Source organism: Macrobrachium nipponense, chromosome 8 (assembly GCF_015104395.2).
Source record: "Macrobrachium nipponense isolate FS-2020 chromosome 8, ASM1510439v2, whole genome shotgun sequence".
In the NCBI taxonomy this organism is placed as follows: domain Eukaryota; kingdom Metazoa; phylum Arthropoda; class Malacostraca; order Decapoda; family Palaemonidae; genus Macrobrachium; species Macrobrachium nipponense.
The window spans coordinates 3,366,646-3,383,727 of record NC_087203.1 but is presented as its reverse complement, the minus strand read 5'-3'; the positions used below and the strand labels follow the sequence as shown (position 1 = coordinate 3,383,727).

At 42.0% G+C, this 17,082-nt stretch overlaps 1 protein-coding gene across 1 annotated transcript in view; it reads right to left on the bottom strand.

The window, feature by feature from the left end:
* LOC135222585 (uncharacterized) overlaps positions 1-17,082 on the bottom strand; it is a 320,895-nt gene that overhangs the window by 86,662 nt on the left and 217,151 nt on the right. Inside the window, exon 13 of the mRNA XM_064260658.1 lies at positions 15,123-16,973. Coding sequence (XP_064116728.1) covers positions 15,123-16,973 — 1,851 coding nt within the window. The remainder of the gene's footprint in view (positions 1-15,122; positions 16,974-17,082) is intronic.

The following is a 17,082-nucleotide window of genomic DNA, read 5'->3' as shown; positions in this document are numbered from 1 at the left end:
GGCAGGAGGGCAGTTGAAGGACTCTGTTTAAACGCGGCTGCCAGTCGTGAACTGGGTCCTTTGTCTTAAGGACTTCTCATTGGCACACCTTTGCATCTTTCTTTCATGAACACGGTTTAATCTTTCCTCTCTCTCCTCGGTACCTTGATTTGCTGCTATACAGCGTTTGTAAATGTTCTAATCTTTGTTGGTCAGTTTCATTGCGTCGACGACGACGACGATCTCTGTCGTGTTATTCAGCTAATCTCTGCGCGTGGTGACTGTCAGTTTCTTGCGAGAGACGACGTTGATCTCTAACGTGCTGATCTTGCAATCTTAAGGACTTCTCTTCGGGAGTTTCACTGACACACCTTTGCCTCTTTCTTTCATGATCACGGTTGAATCTTCCCTCTCCCTCCTCAGTATCTTCATTTACCTTTCTTTTAAGCATGGTTGTAAGTTTCTAATAAGCGAATGTAATTATACCAGCTGTCTGCCCTTAAAAAACGTAGCGAGTGACTAGCGACGCCCGCTTTCACGATATATTTCATTAAAATATTTTTTCGTGACCTGGAATTTTGTTATTCCAGGAGGAGAGGCCAAAGTCCAATTCATCAGTCATAACCCTTTTACCATAATGTAACTGTTTCAAAATTTACTTTCTCAGAGCTGTTTCTCATTTATGCTCGAAGTATTCATAAGACTTTCTTCATGTTAATACTCTAGATTTTTTCCAAGCATATTTGATATTATGTATGAATCATGACCTCTTGGTCCAGTATACGTTAAGGTACGTCTTCTTGGCGTTTTGTTAGAGCCACGAACTTTTCCGAATTTTGCTCAATTTCTTTAATTAGCGTTCGCTGTACTAAACCTCACAGGCATTGTTGCCATGAAATAAGGATCCCTGACTTCATTCTGAATGACTGCTGAAAGCCATTTTGTGGTGGTAAAGGTTGTGGTAGTAAATCTATTGTGCCGTGTAAATCTAGTACGTTATTTAAAATTTAGTTGGATCAATAAACTACAAATATATAAACATTGCCAGGAACACGTCAAGATATTAAAATGACAGACTCGTGAATGACTATTTTATCATATGGGATCGTATTGCGATATTAATCTCTGTAATTCACCTGTTGAGCGGATTCACGTTTGAATTGCGTTTGGGGAAGGAAGAGTCGGGGGCAGGTCATGATGATGAGGACCCACTAAGCTATTCTTGCATTTCTGAATGAGTCTCTTCACTTGTATTGATCCTTATTTTTAGTGATGGGTGTTTTACTTTTTCTTATTGTGTATTCTTTCAATCACTTATCAGTTATTTCTTGAGTTCTAACATGAATATCAACGATTTATTTTGCGACTTTCTGTTCGTGTCACTTACGTCGTCCTGGTTTCACTCTTATTCTTTCATCAATAAACTTGCCGGTGACACTGACGTCGGGAAGTGCACACATTTCTTTCCTGTTATATTTGTGGCATCTGCACGAACTGAATAAGGACTGAACCTTTATTAGCTGTGAAATTAATTTTCGTCCTTTTGCACTACTTTTGTGTCAACGTCATTTTGTACACTTGATCATCCTCCACTGAAGTTTAAGTACCTCACAGCAAAAGTCTTGGAAGTGGGATTCCAGTTATTTTCACTATCTATTCGACGCTGGACTTCTGATTTTATTTTCATTACCCCTTGGAATTTTATGTCGTTCTTTTCTTCTATATCGAGTTGTTCCTATGACTGGGAATGACGAATTTACTCTTTTTTCGTATTTCTAATACATTTGGCTCGTCAATATTAGCTTTATTTTGATTTTGGTGACGAAGCACTGTCCCGAGACCTTTAAACAGAAAGTTAATTACATTTTCTCCATCTCTTCAATTTTTTCATTGTCTGCAGAATCCTCTAATTTTAAGGTATCAAGAACATAATTTATATTTTCAGTTAGATATTTTTCCTCAGAACTTTAGTTTGTGAATGATTTTCCTTGGAATAATTAGTTGTTATTTCTGACTATTACTTTCCAGGACACTTAACTGCTTTCATTGCTTTTGCTGGCTGCCTTTTGGTAAGTAACGTTTCTGGATGGGTCATTAAAACTCATGATTTTCACTTCGTTTTGTTTCTCAAAAAGGAATCCAGTTCTCTCGGTAAACATTTTGAGCCGTGTGCGAACAGACATCTTGCATTATGGTTCTGATTATAATGAATACATCATTGGCATTCACAGTTCCACAGTATGCACCTGAAGGTCGCTTTGGTATTTTTTTTCAGTATTCATACCTCTCACATTTTTGCAATGGAAGGTTTGAGACGAGAAAAAAGTTCTCCATTTTATCCAACTATTTTAAATTTAAATAGTAACGTCTGTCCACTAAACTTGATTTTTGCCACTTTAATATTATTCCTGCGGTTTTTTTTACTTGGAACGGCGCTTATTTCTAAGTCTAGGACGTTGGGTCTTTTTTGATGGAGTCAGCACTAAACTTGGCTGACTGGCTCATCTTCATTTATTTTCACGTATTCTTTCTTCATGTTACATTTTGTTTGTTTGTTAGACTAATCTCATTATGTGCTAGAATGATTAGGGTGGAAAAAGTCTACAGACTTTTTCCTATCCATGTAGTCGTTGTCAACATTAAAGTTAATACTTTTCATCACAGGACGTGACGAGATGAAATTCGTCCAGATAATCATCGCCCGTGTTTACAGCAGAGTTATGCAATGCTCCTAGTTCCATGAGGGTTGTCAGTCCCTTGAGACTGGATCAACCATAGGAGCAGAGCCTGAGATCCGACTTTACCTTGTGTGAATATATCAGCTATTCAAAGTCTACGAGTGAGGAGGAGGTATGTTGAGTTCAATCCTGATAGGGCAAGGAGCGAAAAACGAAACTGTTAAAAGTGCGGAAGCGTAGCTAATTCATTATAGAGAAAATAATCGAGGCAAGACACGAGTTGGTTTTTAGTAATTGAGCTCTCTGAAGCCCCATCTAATTCAATCGTGCCAGATGAACATAGAGTGACATCCGTTGTTGAGAGTAGCGCAGGTTTTTTTTAGGAAAATAAGAACTTGTCTTATTATCACTGAAGCAACATGAGTTTTAGATATTTCAGTAAAATTTGTGTTCATTTTTATACCATGGACAGCTTTGGATGGGGAGTTTATATCACATATTGAATTATGGGCACTAAATCGCCCAATAACAAGACTGTTGAAACATTAGGATATGAATCACAAGAGAAAATGCCATAACTTACAATGTGGCATAAATACAGCATCCTGTGTTTTCATGTGGGATGAGTTGCAACATTTGTAAAAAAAGGAAAGTGAACACTGGATCTATTCCGCTGATACTGAATAGTGACACAGATTTGAACCAGACTATATAGGTACAACTGACGAGGATGGGTGGAAAAGTGTTGTGGTTTTTGTTGGATTACGCTAACCTTTCCTCCATAGGCGTAACAAGGAGTCTATTATTGGGGGGAGGGGCACCTAGGGACCACAGCTGAGTATGGGAGGAGGGGGGGCCACTGGGCATGCACAAATTATAGTACTCGTTTTTTCTTTAAGTCATATTAGGGTTGTTTTAAAATATTTAGCCTCTCAATATGTGAATCACGTTTTTATACACAAAAAAGAAAATTGATATATTTCTTACAGTTAATATAGTAAAACTCTACTTATCTTCGTATGAAAAAAAAACAGCGAAACTACTTGATGCATAAAACTTGAACATTAATAACAACAACAACAACAACAACAACAACAACAACAATAATAATAATAATATGAAAATTAACCTTAGGCTTTTACTACAAGCTTCATGAACTCAAAATGGGGGGGGGGGGGTGGGGGCGCCTGAGGGGGCACGTGCTCCCCCAGTTACGCCTATACTTTCCTCAGCAGGGATCTTCCTCACACAAGGAGCCCGTCGAAGGGAGAGGGGCACATTCAACTGCTATAAAAGCATTCATCATTCACCAGGAAGCATAGGCATGGCCTTCCGAGGTAAATTATTAGTCAATATAAGCTGGCAACGGTGTTAATATTTGTATACACATTAATTATTGTAATGCTTGGCAATAAAGTACAGGTATTGATATTTTTTTTTATCTTATACTAGATATTTCATTTGCTGCAAATGTGAATAAACACGAAGGACAAGTTTGTGAATGTGAATCTTAAAAGTTTTAAAAACGAAATCCTAAATATTTCTAAAGGCAGTATCCCGTATATCACATATAAATAGTTACATGAACATGATTAAGTACAAATGGTACAATATGAACCATCTTGGAAAAAAGGGGAAAATACTTACTTTATACATAGATTATTTCAAATGTTCCAAAATATTACTCTAAGCAGAGGTGCTTTTGTGGTGGTGCATAACAGTGTTTCATGCTGATTGTCACAGTCCTCCACCCATTTCAAGTCAAACAACTAAGAAGTGTTATAGAGCACATGTCAGCATGGTTATTGGATCTTCTTCCATCAATGTACATTGTAGTGTGTGATCAGAGGAAAGATGTTAATGGTAACCATACCGGAACTTATTTTCTATCACGCAGTCTTATTAGTTCCAGTTTGCTATTTCCTAAGATTCATTTCTAAATAATATTGGTCAAATGATCTTACAGGCTTAACTTAGATTAAAATTTTACTGCACCATATCATTTAGCTGAAATGACTAACCATCAGTAAGAGTTGGATAGTTTAAATAAAAAAATCTAAGATCACATCAAATGATTAATAAGTTTACAGACTATCTAAGCAATTTTGATTGCGAAAAGACTATCTATTGAAATTCAATAATTATACTGAAAGACCGTGACAAAATCCCTTCCATTTAAGGGTTGGTGACCAGATGACGAAAGTTAAACTCAGATGAACTTCTCTATGCAAAATTTCTTCCATCGTTTATTCACCTCTAAGTTTTGTGGTAAGCACCTTAACTCTGATTAGTGTGGCTAATAATTTCTGAATTTAAAATCCCATTCCCAGCTACTCCTTTGTATAAATCTCTCTCTCTCTCTCTCTCTCTCTCTCTCTCTCTCTCTCTCTCTCTCTCTCTCTCTCTCTCTCTCTCTCTCTCTCTCTCTCTCTCATTGCCACTTAATATATGTAAGAGTCATGAAACTTATACTTTCAATACTCTTGTTTGATGAACAAATTGAACCTAATCTCCAACATGCCTAAGTTTATTAGCTCAATTGAATCACGTTCTGGTAATTAATCAAATAATATTTTCGTTTGTATTCCAACTAATTTGCAACAGATTTGATATCTTTTTCTTTTCACATTCATCCCTAGTTGGGTCAATCACAAATCCCCCCTCCATCAATTTCTCTATCTTTCTCTTTCTAAACAAAATCCCCTTTTTTCTTCTTGCTCCTTCTAGGTTCTCTCTCTTCTTTCGGTTCTTGCACACCCACATCACATGTCATTTCTACCCTCATCTCCAGAACATTCCTGTGGTCAAGTCAAAGGAGAACTCTGATCTCTAAGGCATCCCTCGATTTCTTCTACTCGTGGCAATAGTGTGCCACATGGTCTAGCCCATATAATGTTGCAGTGTGTTAACACCAAAATGTTTTGTGTCCTCTCTCCTGGTCCAAAGAGACAAATTTCATAGTTTCTCCATATGTTCCAGACCAAGATGGTGCTATAATAATAATAATGATAATTTTTTTTGGCTTATCACAGTCATCTTATTCGACTAGATGATTTTATAGTGTGGGATTCTGGGTTGCATCCTGCCTCCTTAGAAGTCCATCACTTTTCTTACTATGTGCACTGTTTCCAGGAGCGCACTCTTCTGCAAGAGTCCTGGAACTACTTCAGTATCAATCAACGTCATATCTGGTCTATTTGCATGTATCACCCTATCCCAAAGGATCTTTGCCTGATCATCATCTTTCACTCACTCAGGTTGGTGCTCGTACCACTTATTACTGAAGGTACCTGGTGTTTCTTGCACTGGCTCCAGTGGAGGGCTTTTGCTAGTGAACCGTGTTTCTTTCTGTACTGGTTCTGTGCAAGTACCAGACATTCACTTGCTATTGGTTTATCATCTCGTTTATTATACTGCACTTCCTGCATATAAGTGATATGTTATTTCTATCTATCACTCTTTGAACATATCTGGTTCTTAGGGCCTGATCTTGTGCAGTTGTTTGCATTCCTTCTGTTTCCTTCTTGAGTTCTCCCCTATGAAGTTATTGCCATGTTTCATCACTGGCCAGTTCTTTAGTCTGTCTCATGTACTGTTCATGCATTGGTTTGTTGTGTCATTCTTCCATTCTGTTTGTTATTTTCGTCTTCTTCCCATGCAATCCTGAACCACTCGTTTTTACAGGTTTTCAGATACTGTCCTAGTGCTCTGCTCTCGATGTTGACACAGTCTTCTATGCTTAGTAGTCCTCTCCCTCCTTCCTTTCGAGTTATGTATAGTCTGTCCATATGGGAGTAGTGCTTTGTGTACTGTCACGTGTTTCCTAGTTTTCTGGTCTATGCTGTGGAGTTTACCCTTTGTCCACTCTACTGTTCCTGTGCTGTATCAGAATACTGGTGCTGTCCTTGAGTTATGGCTTTCATCTTATTTCCTGCATTGAGTTTTGACTCGAATATTGCCTTAAGTCTCTGCATATATTCTTTCCTGATTATGTCTTTCATCTCTTGGTGTTTCATATCTTCTCCTCCTATTATTCCCAGGTATTTGTATCCTGTCTCATCTATGTGTTTGATGCTATTTCCATCTGGTAGCTTTATCCCTTCAGTCTCTGTCACTTTGCTGTTTGGCATGTTGACCAAGGCACATTTTTCTCTTCCAAACTACATCCTGATGTCCCCAGATAAAATCCTTAGTCTGGATTAAGGTATCTATTTCCTTGATGCTATTACCACACAGCTTGATGTCGTCCATGGACATTAGGTGGTTAATTCTGTTGCCTCCTTTCTTGAGTTGGTACCCAGCATCATGACTACTATGAAGAGTAGTGGGGACAGAAAGTTGCCCTGGAAGATCCAGGCTCTCCCGATGTTCACCTCTGCTAGTCTTATTCCAGAGCTCATAAATATTGTATTCCAGTTACACTTTGTATTTTTTAGGAAGCTGATGGTGTTTTCCTCTGCCCCATATATTTTCAGGCATTCTATTAGCCATGTGTGTGGTATCATGTCAAAGGCTTTCTTGTAGTCAATCCATACCATGTTTAGGTTGGTTTTCCTTCTCTTACTGTTCTTCATTACTATTTTGTCTATTAGGAGCTGGTCTTTTGTGCCCCTACACTTCCTCCTGCAGCCTTTCTGTTGGTGGGGGATAGTGTTTATATCCTCTAGGTACTTGTATAGCCTTTCACTGATGATACCTGTTAGTAACTTCCACATTATTGGTAGGCAGGTGATAGGCCTGTAGTTTCATGGCATATTCCCCTTGCTCTTGAACTTTCTGTACGAAGGATGTTCTCCCTGTCGTCATCCATTTGGGTGCATGATGGTTTGTGATATGATGCTGGAGTTGTTCTGCTATTCGTGGGTGTAGAACCTTGAAGTTTTTGAGCCAGTATACATGGACTTCATTGGGACCTGGGCAATTTTCTTTAGTTGGTGTCTGATTGTGTCTGTCAAGATCACGGTGAATCTTTGTTTTATTCTCCCCATTTCTTATGCCTAGACTTCCTGGAGCCAGGTTGCATGTTTGTTCTGTGATACCGGATTACTCTATATCTTTTCCCAGAGTCTCTTACTTGGTTTGGCTTCGGGAATTTCTCGGTGGTTGTCTTCCCCTCTTAGGCCAGGTATTCACGCGCAGGTCTACCTATCAGTCTCCCTGTCAGTTCATCAAAACTAGTTAAAAGGTGTGCGAGGACGACAGTTTGTGGGCGGAGTCAGTCCACTCACCAGAACTGATGAACTGATGGAATTACCTAAAGTTCTTTCGACTAACTGACATGTGATCACACTTGTGGACGGGTAACCAACGGTTTTATAATAGTTCGCCCCTGGCTTTCGCCTGGAAAGGATCTCAGCCACTCCAACTAGAATATGAATAAACTATGTACAGGCTTAATTAATTTCATTGTTAGACTCTGCGGTGCTATTTGTAGAACGTTACTTTATCATGTTTGAGAGTCCAAATTGCATAATAAATAAAAACTATTTCCATGTGATAAATGCAATTTGGTATAGGCCTAGGCCAGTGTCCTGCCTTTTTATGAAAGGTGTTACTAGTGAAAGCAGGCTTTACACTCCATTTCATAACTGAACCAATTCCCAGGTCTAATTAAACCTTATTCAATATATATTTAGAGCAGTAACAGCAGCTAGTCTATGTAGCTCCAACGGAGTTTCCGTCACTGCCACCTACTGTTTCCATGATGATGGCTAGGCGAGAAATGAGGGCAATGACGTCGAGTTGACTGTCCTACTGACAGTTCTACTCTTTATGTGTGGACACTCATCCGTTGAAGGTCGTAGGTGGACTGACAGGTAAACCTGAGCATGAATACCCAGCCTCAGTTGGCTGTATAGTGATCCCCCAGTATTCGTGGGGGATGCGTACCAGGGGCCCCCGTGATAGTTAGAACCCACGAATAGTTGGAACTCCTATAAAAATGCTTAAAACCTCATATTTTGTTAGAGAAAACTCAAGAAAAACCCACTGAAAATTTTTATACCTGGTTTTTCTAATAGTTTTATCACAAAAAGGGCATTTTAAGATGAAAGTGATAAAAAAACCCAGGAATTTGTGAATATTTCTCATAGAAAAATACCACAAATTGGCGAGTTTTCTGCGAATAATGCGGAAAAATGTTCAGAGAGAAATCAGAGAATGTATGAGGCTACGAATCTGGAGAATGTGAATATGGGGGGTCCACTGTACAGTCTTTTCTGGTTGGTTCCGAATAGTTTGTGCTGTTGGTATCCTTTATTCCTGTCCATGTACCGTTGGATCTTACGTGTTTTGGTTTTAAGCCTCTGTTTTATATCTTCTATTGTGTTATTTAGTTACTTCTCCTGTACTTTGTATTTCTCATTCAGTTCCTCCCTTGTTTTCTTGCTTCTTAGCCTCTTTTCTGCCATCTCTTTCATTTACTCAAGTCAGATCTAATCACCACGATTTGTTTTTCTAGGTGCCTTTTCCAAGGCAGTTGCTGTTTTGGATTCTGTTGGGTTGGTTGTGGTGGTGTTGGTGTTTGTATCCCCATGAATCCTACTACTAGTCTCACTCCTACATATGCCAGGTTATTTGTTTCTGTGACACTAGTGACGTGTATGTCTCATTATTTCATTAACTTCACATGTTTTCTCCTTTAGTTTCTTTGTGTTGTAGGCGTTCATGGAGGGGATCTTTGTTTTTCTGTATCTGGCTTGTCCATTGTCTGATCTTTTCCACCCATTCCATCCTCTCTGTTACTTGTTTGATGTTTCTGTGTGCGCCATTGTCTGGTAGCTCACCATTCCTCTCATCTTTTGTGTATCGTCTCTTAGTTCGTCTTGTCCTTTGTTGCTGGGTGTTATTTCTCTTTCCAGTTCCTCTCTTTCTGTTGTGGAGTGTCAGTTCTTTTTCTTTATGCTTCTTACTTGGTCTGCCAGCCTCTATTATTATTATTATTATTTCGGAAGGAGACCCTCTCGTAGACATGTTTTGTTAAAAATGACTGCTGCTTCAGCACTATTAATCTTATAAAGAGTCTTCTCTATCTTTCTGATGACGGCTTTCTCGTTGTTGCTTAGACTGGCGAGCAACGCACCAAAGGGCATGGTAAAATTCGGTTGAGTCATTTGATTTATTATTGCTTATACAATTCTCTCTCTCTCTCTCTCTCTCTCTAACGCGACGTTTCCTCCTGATCGACAGGACATTATCAAGCGATAACTGCTGAGGGACTGAATTCCAGTGGCGAGTCCATCTCCTTTTATTGTGGTGTTGCGAGCTCTTGAGTACGGTCAGAGCACCTCTCCGGCAGGTCGGGTTTTCATTGGTTCCCGGGAAGGTGACTCATACGGCGGGCGTTGACGAGTCCTGCAGACCTTCTCAGGTGGGGGGTATAACCGGGAGCCTCTTGATTGGCTTCTACCTGAGTGACGTCACCCCTGGTATTATTCTTATGTCCGGTGTTCGTTTCATGCTCGCTGGTACTTTCGTTAGGGGGGTGGGGTGTGGTCCTCCTCACACACGTCGGTATCAGGAACGCTTCTTGGGTGGTATTAAGGGGAGGCTTTTCCTCGAGGATGAGCAGTGCTTCTAGGAGACGCAGACGTCGTGGGTCAGGTGCTCTCCCGATGATCTTAATATTCCTGACGATGTTGTCTCTCGTGATGTTTCTGCGGTGTACTGCAAGGGCGTGCTGCCTAATGGCGCCCTCCTGGGCGTGGCAGGAAATCCTCTTTGACAGGCGCATCGTCGTCATGCCGATGTAAATCCCAGGGCATCCTTGGGCGGGGCATAAATATCGGTAGACGACGTTGGACTGCTTCAGGGGGTATCCTACCGGTGGGGAGGGGTTGTTCTTCATCAGGAGATCTTTCGTACGCCGATTCTTGTAGTAAATAATGAGGGACACTCTCTTTCCTTCCTCCATGGGGCGGACATGTTCCTCTATTATTTTCTTCATGGCTGCTTCTTCCTCCTTGTATTGGTGGTGCATTAGCAGGCTTTATAGAAAATAAGATTTGATATCCTTCGGGCGGAATGTTCCTTCTCTCTTCCTCCGTCATGTACCACTTGTCAAGGGCGGCTTGAGTTTTCTCGGTTTACGAGTTTGTTCGAGTACCCATTGTTAATTAGCATCTGGGATGCTCGGTCGAGTTCGAGGTGTGTGTCCTACCACATCGAACAGTGCGAGAGGGCCCTCCTGACGAAGGCCCTGACGGTGGTGGTCTTGAACCGCGCAGGACACTCGCTATCACCATTCAGACAAAGTCCGAGGTTCGTAGCTTTGGTGTAAACTGTAGTCGCCAACTTCTGATTCGTCTTCGTGACAAGGACGTCGAGGAAGGGGAGCCGATCGTTGCTGCTGTACTCGACAGTGAAGTTGAGTGTGCTGTGCTGCAGGAACTGCTGCCGAAGGGCTTCTACCTCATCCTCGCAGTCGGCTTGCACGAAGATGTCATCGATGTAGCGTCCGTATGTGCGGGGACATCTGTGTTGCGAGAAGACCCTTTCTTCCACTTCTCCCATGAAGAAGTTAGCAAAGAGGACTCCTAAGGGGGACCCACCCCATCGCTATGCCGTCCTTTTGGCGGTACATCTGTCCTCGGTGGGTGGTGATAGGGGCTCTCTTCGTACAGATATCCAGCAGGGTTCTTAAGGAGTCTTCTGGGATGTTAGGGGTCTCATATCGGGATTCCTATATACCCGCTCCATGATGATCCCTATCGTCTCGTCGACTGGGACGTTGGTGAATAGGGACTCAACGTCTAAGGACGCCATGGTTCCCGCACCGGGGGAGTCACGGATCTTCTCCAAAAATTCCACCGATGAGGTGAGGCAGTACCTGGAGGGGATATAGGGGGTCAGAATTTTATTAAGGCGTTTGGCCAGAGCGTAAGTCGGGGCGGGCGTTTGGCTGATGATCGGGCGTAGGGGGTTGCCTTCCTTGTGGGTCTTCACGTTCCCGTATAGGTAGCCGAGGCTGTAGTCACCTTGGATGGGCGGGAGGTGTGTGGCATTTGTAGCGGCATTCACGGCTGCGATGACCCGGTTGGCGTCGCGTTTGATGTCTTCCGTCGGGTTCTTCGTAATTCTCTCGAACTTAGAGACATCAGACAAGATGGCGTCGAGTTTCTCAAAGTATTCCGAGGTGCTGATGAGCATGAACGCGGCTGTCTTGTCTGCACGCCTTACGGTGATGTCTTCCTTCTTCTTCAGATCTGCGGCTGCCTCCTTCATCTCTTTGACCCCCTGTCCGTAAGGGCCTCTGCTAGCAGAAGAGGTTGAAGGGCGTCCGTCGTTGTCTGGATCTTCTTTGCTTCCAACTGCTGAATCGAGTCGAGGAGCATCTCAATCTCCAGGCGTTTCTCGTGTTTCTTCGGTTTTGACATGAAGTGGCAGTTTAGTCCGAGGTTTAATATGTCATTTTGTTCAGGGGTGGGCTGGTAGGCAGTGAGGTTGATATACCTCTGCGTCTTTTCTTGAATGCATAACTTACCGCCGTTGAGGGAGACAAGTTTACGGGTTACGCCCCTAACCCGGTTACGCATGTCTTCTTCGCTTAGGTAGGCAAGGCGCGCGTTAATGTCTTCGTAGGTGGGAGGCTCGTGCTGGTCCTCCGCTCGGTCGTCTGGTTGGTGGTGGTGGTCTCTTGCAGGGGTGTCATGTCTGGTATTGTCATCAGGATCAGGGCGGACAGCTTCAGCACGTATTTCCGCCCATTCTTCTCGCAGGCGGTGATGTTCCTCCTTCAGGGTCTTCATATCGGGAGCACGACAGTTCGCCGCCACCAGTTCGCCGCGCGACAGTTCGCCGCGGACAGTTCGGCGCGTGCCAGTTCGCCGCAGAGCCAGTTCGCCGCCAGCCTTTTCGCCGCGAACCATTTCGCCGCCAATATATAAAAGCTGGCAAACATGCACAGGATATATTAAATAAGGAATAGTATAATAGGAAAGTATAGCCTAGAGATTGATAATTTATACGTTACTGTTATTATCATTATTGGTATTATTATCATTTTCTCAATGAAAAAGCCAAATTTGCCTCAATGAAGAAGCTTACGAAGCTTATATATATACGGTTTTTTTACTCGACCGCATCTCAGAGATCAAAGGAGGCAAACTACCACAAGTTGGGTTAGCGTGGTCAAACAGTTTGCCAAAATGAGTAAAGTACCAAATTATATTCCTCGCAGGTTCTTAACCGTATCTCAGATATCAAACGAGGCAAACTACTACAAGGTGAGTTATAGAAAATTGTATAGTCTATAAGTACCGCACGAACCAAGAGTCGTCACTTAAAGTCTTCATTGCTCTGTGCTCTGTTCTTCAACGTTCCAAAGCCATAATGCCGCCTGTTTTGTCCGTTCGTGGAAGGGAGAAATTCGTTGACAACGGCACGACATACGTTTTCGATTAGGTTTCAAAAGACGGCGAAACGCAGTTCTGGCGTTGTGATCAACGTTCTTCCTGCAAGGCGCGTATTCATGTTCACCAAGGAAGAATAACCAAGCTTATTGGTGCCCATACACACCTCGGAGACGCCGCCAACGTTGAAGTGATGACAGCCCTGACGGACTTGAGAAATCTTGCCGTTCAAACGCAAGACCAAACCGCACAAGTGATAGCCGCAGCCACCGAAAATTTATCGCAAGCTGGACAAGGTGCTCTGCCGAACATGCCCAACTTGAAACGGATGGTAGAAAGGAAAAGAGTTGCTACTCTGGCCGCCCCTCCGAACCCACTTTCGTTAGCCGACCTCGTCATACCTCTGGAGTACACGCACTATGAAAAGCATTCTGATGTTTTTGAGGATTTTTTGTTATTCGATAGTGGTGCTGCCGCTGGTGATGAACGAATGTTGATATTTTCCACAGAGATAACATGGACTATCTATGAGGACTAGCACACAACTTCTGAAGAGACAGCACGATCTGTGGAGTATAAGATTTGTATCTGTGCAGTATCAGTAATCAGTTTTTGTACATAAGTTTCTTCAATATAGGTCTCATTTGTTATTACATATAATCTAATGTATCATACGGCATGAATCATGTTTTAGATATTATATAGTGTTCAAATGAAGTTTCATGATTAAATTTCTCAAAACAATCTTTCCTTATTCTTGCCTATTTTTGCCTTTGATCTCTGAGATGCGGTCGAGAGAAAAAACTGCGAGCATGACTTTACTCATTTGGCAAACTCTCTGACCACGCTAACCCAACTTGTGGTAGTTTGCCTCCTTTAATCTGAATAGATGCGGTCGAGTAAAAAACTGTATAAGCTTTGTATTAGCTTCTTCATTTTGAGGCAAATTTGGTTTTTTCATTGACAAAATGATAATAATACTAACGTGCTAAATTATCAATCTCTAGGCTATACTTTCCTATTATCCTATTCCTAATTTAATGTACCCTGTGCATGTTTGCCAGCTTTTACATTGGCGGCGAAATGGTTCGCGGCGAAAAGGCTGGCGGCGAACTGTCGCCGCGGCGAACTGTCGCCGCGGCGAACTGGCTCTGCGGCGAACTGGCACGCGGCGAACTGTCCGCGGCGAATTGTTGCGCGGCGAACTGGCGGCGGCGAACTGTCGTAGACCCCTTCATATCGGCAGTCTTCTCCCGTAGTTGCCGTTGTAGGAGGGACGTTCTGAAGTCCCTGGTCCTTTCTTCATTTCTTGCTGTGGGGCCTAGCTGTTTACTAAAAAGTAAGACTGAAAGGCAGCAACTTCCACAGTTATTGGTGGAGTGCCTAGCCTTTTACTAAAAAGTAAGACTGCAAGGCAGCAGCTGTCCTTTTAGTCAGCTTTTACGACACGCAGGACCTACGGTGGTAGTATTCTTACACCCCTACCACAGGGGTCAGTTATTAGCCTCGATAGAAATTGCAAAGCAATGGTTTTTACCGTGTAAGAACACTAACAAAATATCTTTGAAAATTTTTAGATTTCATTTATGAAAAGCCATATTCTTATATGTATCTTCCATCATCCCTACTCACTGACTGACATCAGTCAGTAACTACACTGCTCTGCAAGCCACAGAATAACTTGCAATTAAGTTTGAGAATGAGATCCACCACGAGGCTAATTTATTTGCTACTAATGCCAATAACTACATGATTCAAAGAAAGAAAGCTCTTGTAAGCAATTGATTACTACTGTATACATGGAAGTTCAAAATGATGTGACTTTTGGCCAAAACCTATAATAAATTAGAAAATGTGTAGTACAGCAACCAAAGTTAGTGAGGTACCTACAACTCTACCTTGATACATACATCCAACATGATTAAGCCAATGAAGTATTACCATTCTAACTTTACTAACCAAAATTTCTCAAAAGCATGATATCCTCAACCTACAAAAGTTTACTACTCAGCTGACAAAATAGAGCCAACAACAAAAAGCATACAAATAGCTACTGATGCATTATTAGTGCAAGAAGTGCAGTCACGTCTGTCAAGTGCCTGATAGCTTACTGTACCTTTAAAGTGATTCTGTAGCTGACCTTTCCTTTTGGGCAGTGTGATGCTTCCAAGAGAAGCAGTCCCTCTACTGCTATGTCCTTGATGAGGCTTATCAGTGTTTGGAAATCTTCCAATTTTTCCTCTCCCCTGTGTATCGCCACTGGTTGATATATCATGTCCAACTCTTGTGGGTCCAATTTCCAGTTTGTGTCCATTACTGCTACTAACAAAATTTGAATCTAAATGACTGCCAGCAGCTTGATCGCTGACACTATTTTTAAATTTTTGTTTATTTATATCTATAGAGAGAGAGTTTGTTGGGCTTCCTAAATAGTCACCTGGTCTGCCTGAAATTGTTTCTGAACTTCTGTTAAGAGTTAACTGCCTAAATGTTTGTCTGTAATCGCTGTTTTCATTTCTATTAGATAAGTGACCACCCCTGTTATCTTCTGATGAACCCCAATAGCCCCTTCCACTAGGTTTCCTTAATACTCCTTGTCTGTGTTCTGATATTCCAGAATTTGTCTCTCTTACCTTATCATAGTTGTCAGAAACAGCATATTCAACACCAGACTGTTTGTAGTTTGTGCGTTCAGATTCAATTTTTAAGGTCAAGTTGGGTGAAGGAAGAAGAGGGTTGGGGGACAATCCTGAAAAAGGTCTCCAGGAATTAGACACTGAAGGAGAAAGGGTGGTTAGATCAACTAAATGATCAAGACTTGAGGGTGCAGAGTCACTAAGGAAGGAGTTACTACGGTCTTCATTATTCTTATGTGAAACCAAATCTGGTTCTCTTGAAGTCTCATGCAATTTATCATTGTCTGTCATGCTATATTTAGAATCCCGTGAGTTTCCCCAATTTCTCTCTCTAACAACATTACCAAATTGAAAACTTGCTTCAGTGGAAAAGCTTCCCTGACCAGCAAAATTCTGTGGGTCTGCTGTCAGCCAATAACCCCGTGGGTATTTATGTCTGTTGTCCCAAGCATATCTGTCTTCCCTTTCATGCATACCTTGCTTGAGTGGCTGGCGATTAGAAACAGAAGCAGCAAGAAATGAAGAATCATCTTGGGTCCTTATTATTGATTCTTGGGATGCTAAAGGTGAGTGTACACGAGAGCTTTCATGAGCAGAAGAGTCTTCTTTTCCAGGAATTTGTTGGTTTTCAAGGGTTGACTGAGCGTTGAAACCTGGTGGTGAACCTGGTACCCAAGTAGCACGACCAGGAACTCCAGGCTCTGGATCTGAGTCGAGTTCTCTTATAGGTCCGGGCACAAATACTGGGGGTGTAGTAGATACTGCAGTAGGTGATGAAGCCCTCTCAAAAGAAAACTCATGTTCATTTCTGTTCCTAGGCCAAAATCCAACAGAATCATATCTATCTTGCTTTGGTGGCACTGGAAGGGGTGTATTTGGCTGATGATATCCATCTTCTGAAAACAAATCAGGATTAAGCCTTCTCTCATCATCCCTGTTTTGAAATGGATCTGGATTAATTCTTCTCTCATAATCCCTGTTTTGCAATGGATCTCGATTAATTCTCTCATAATTCCTATCTTGCAATGGACCATCAGCCATAGATGGTTGTGGACGTTGCCACTCTGGTACTGCATGGGAGCGTGAACTTGTAGTTGTGGTGGTGGTGGTGGTTCCTAATGCTGTGGTGGTGGTCTCAGAAGTAGTGCTAGAACCCCACAGCCAAGAGATAGTGGTTGTCAGAGCATTAGCAACCCGTAATTGGCCCTCGCTAACTTGACGACGCCCACGTCTATAAGTATCATCAACAATGGTGAGTACAGCACCTGTGCTCACCTTCTGCTCAGGGGGTAGCCAGGGTCCAGCTTCACTTGTAGGTCCTGGCAGATCACCTGAAAAACATGGTAGTTGCTCCCCTTGCACATGAACACACAAACTATACTGCTAAAATGAGAGATTTATGCATTTCAAGTAACAAAATCCAAAAAGATAATACTCTTG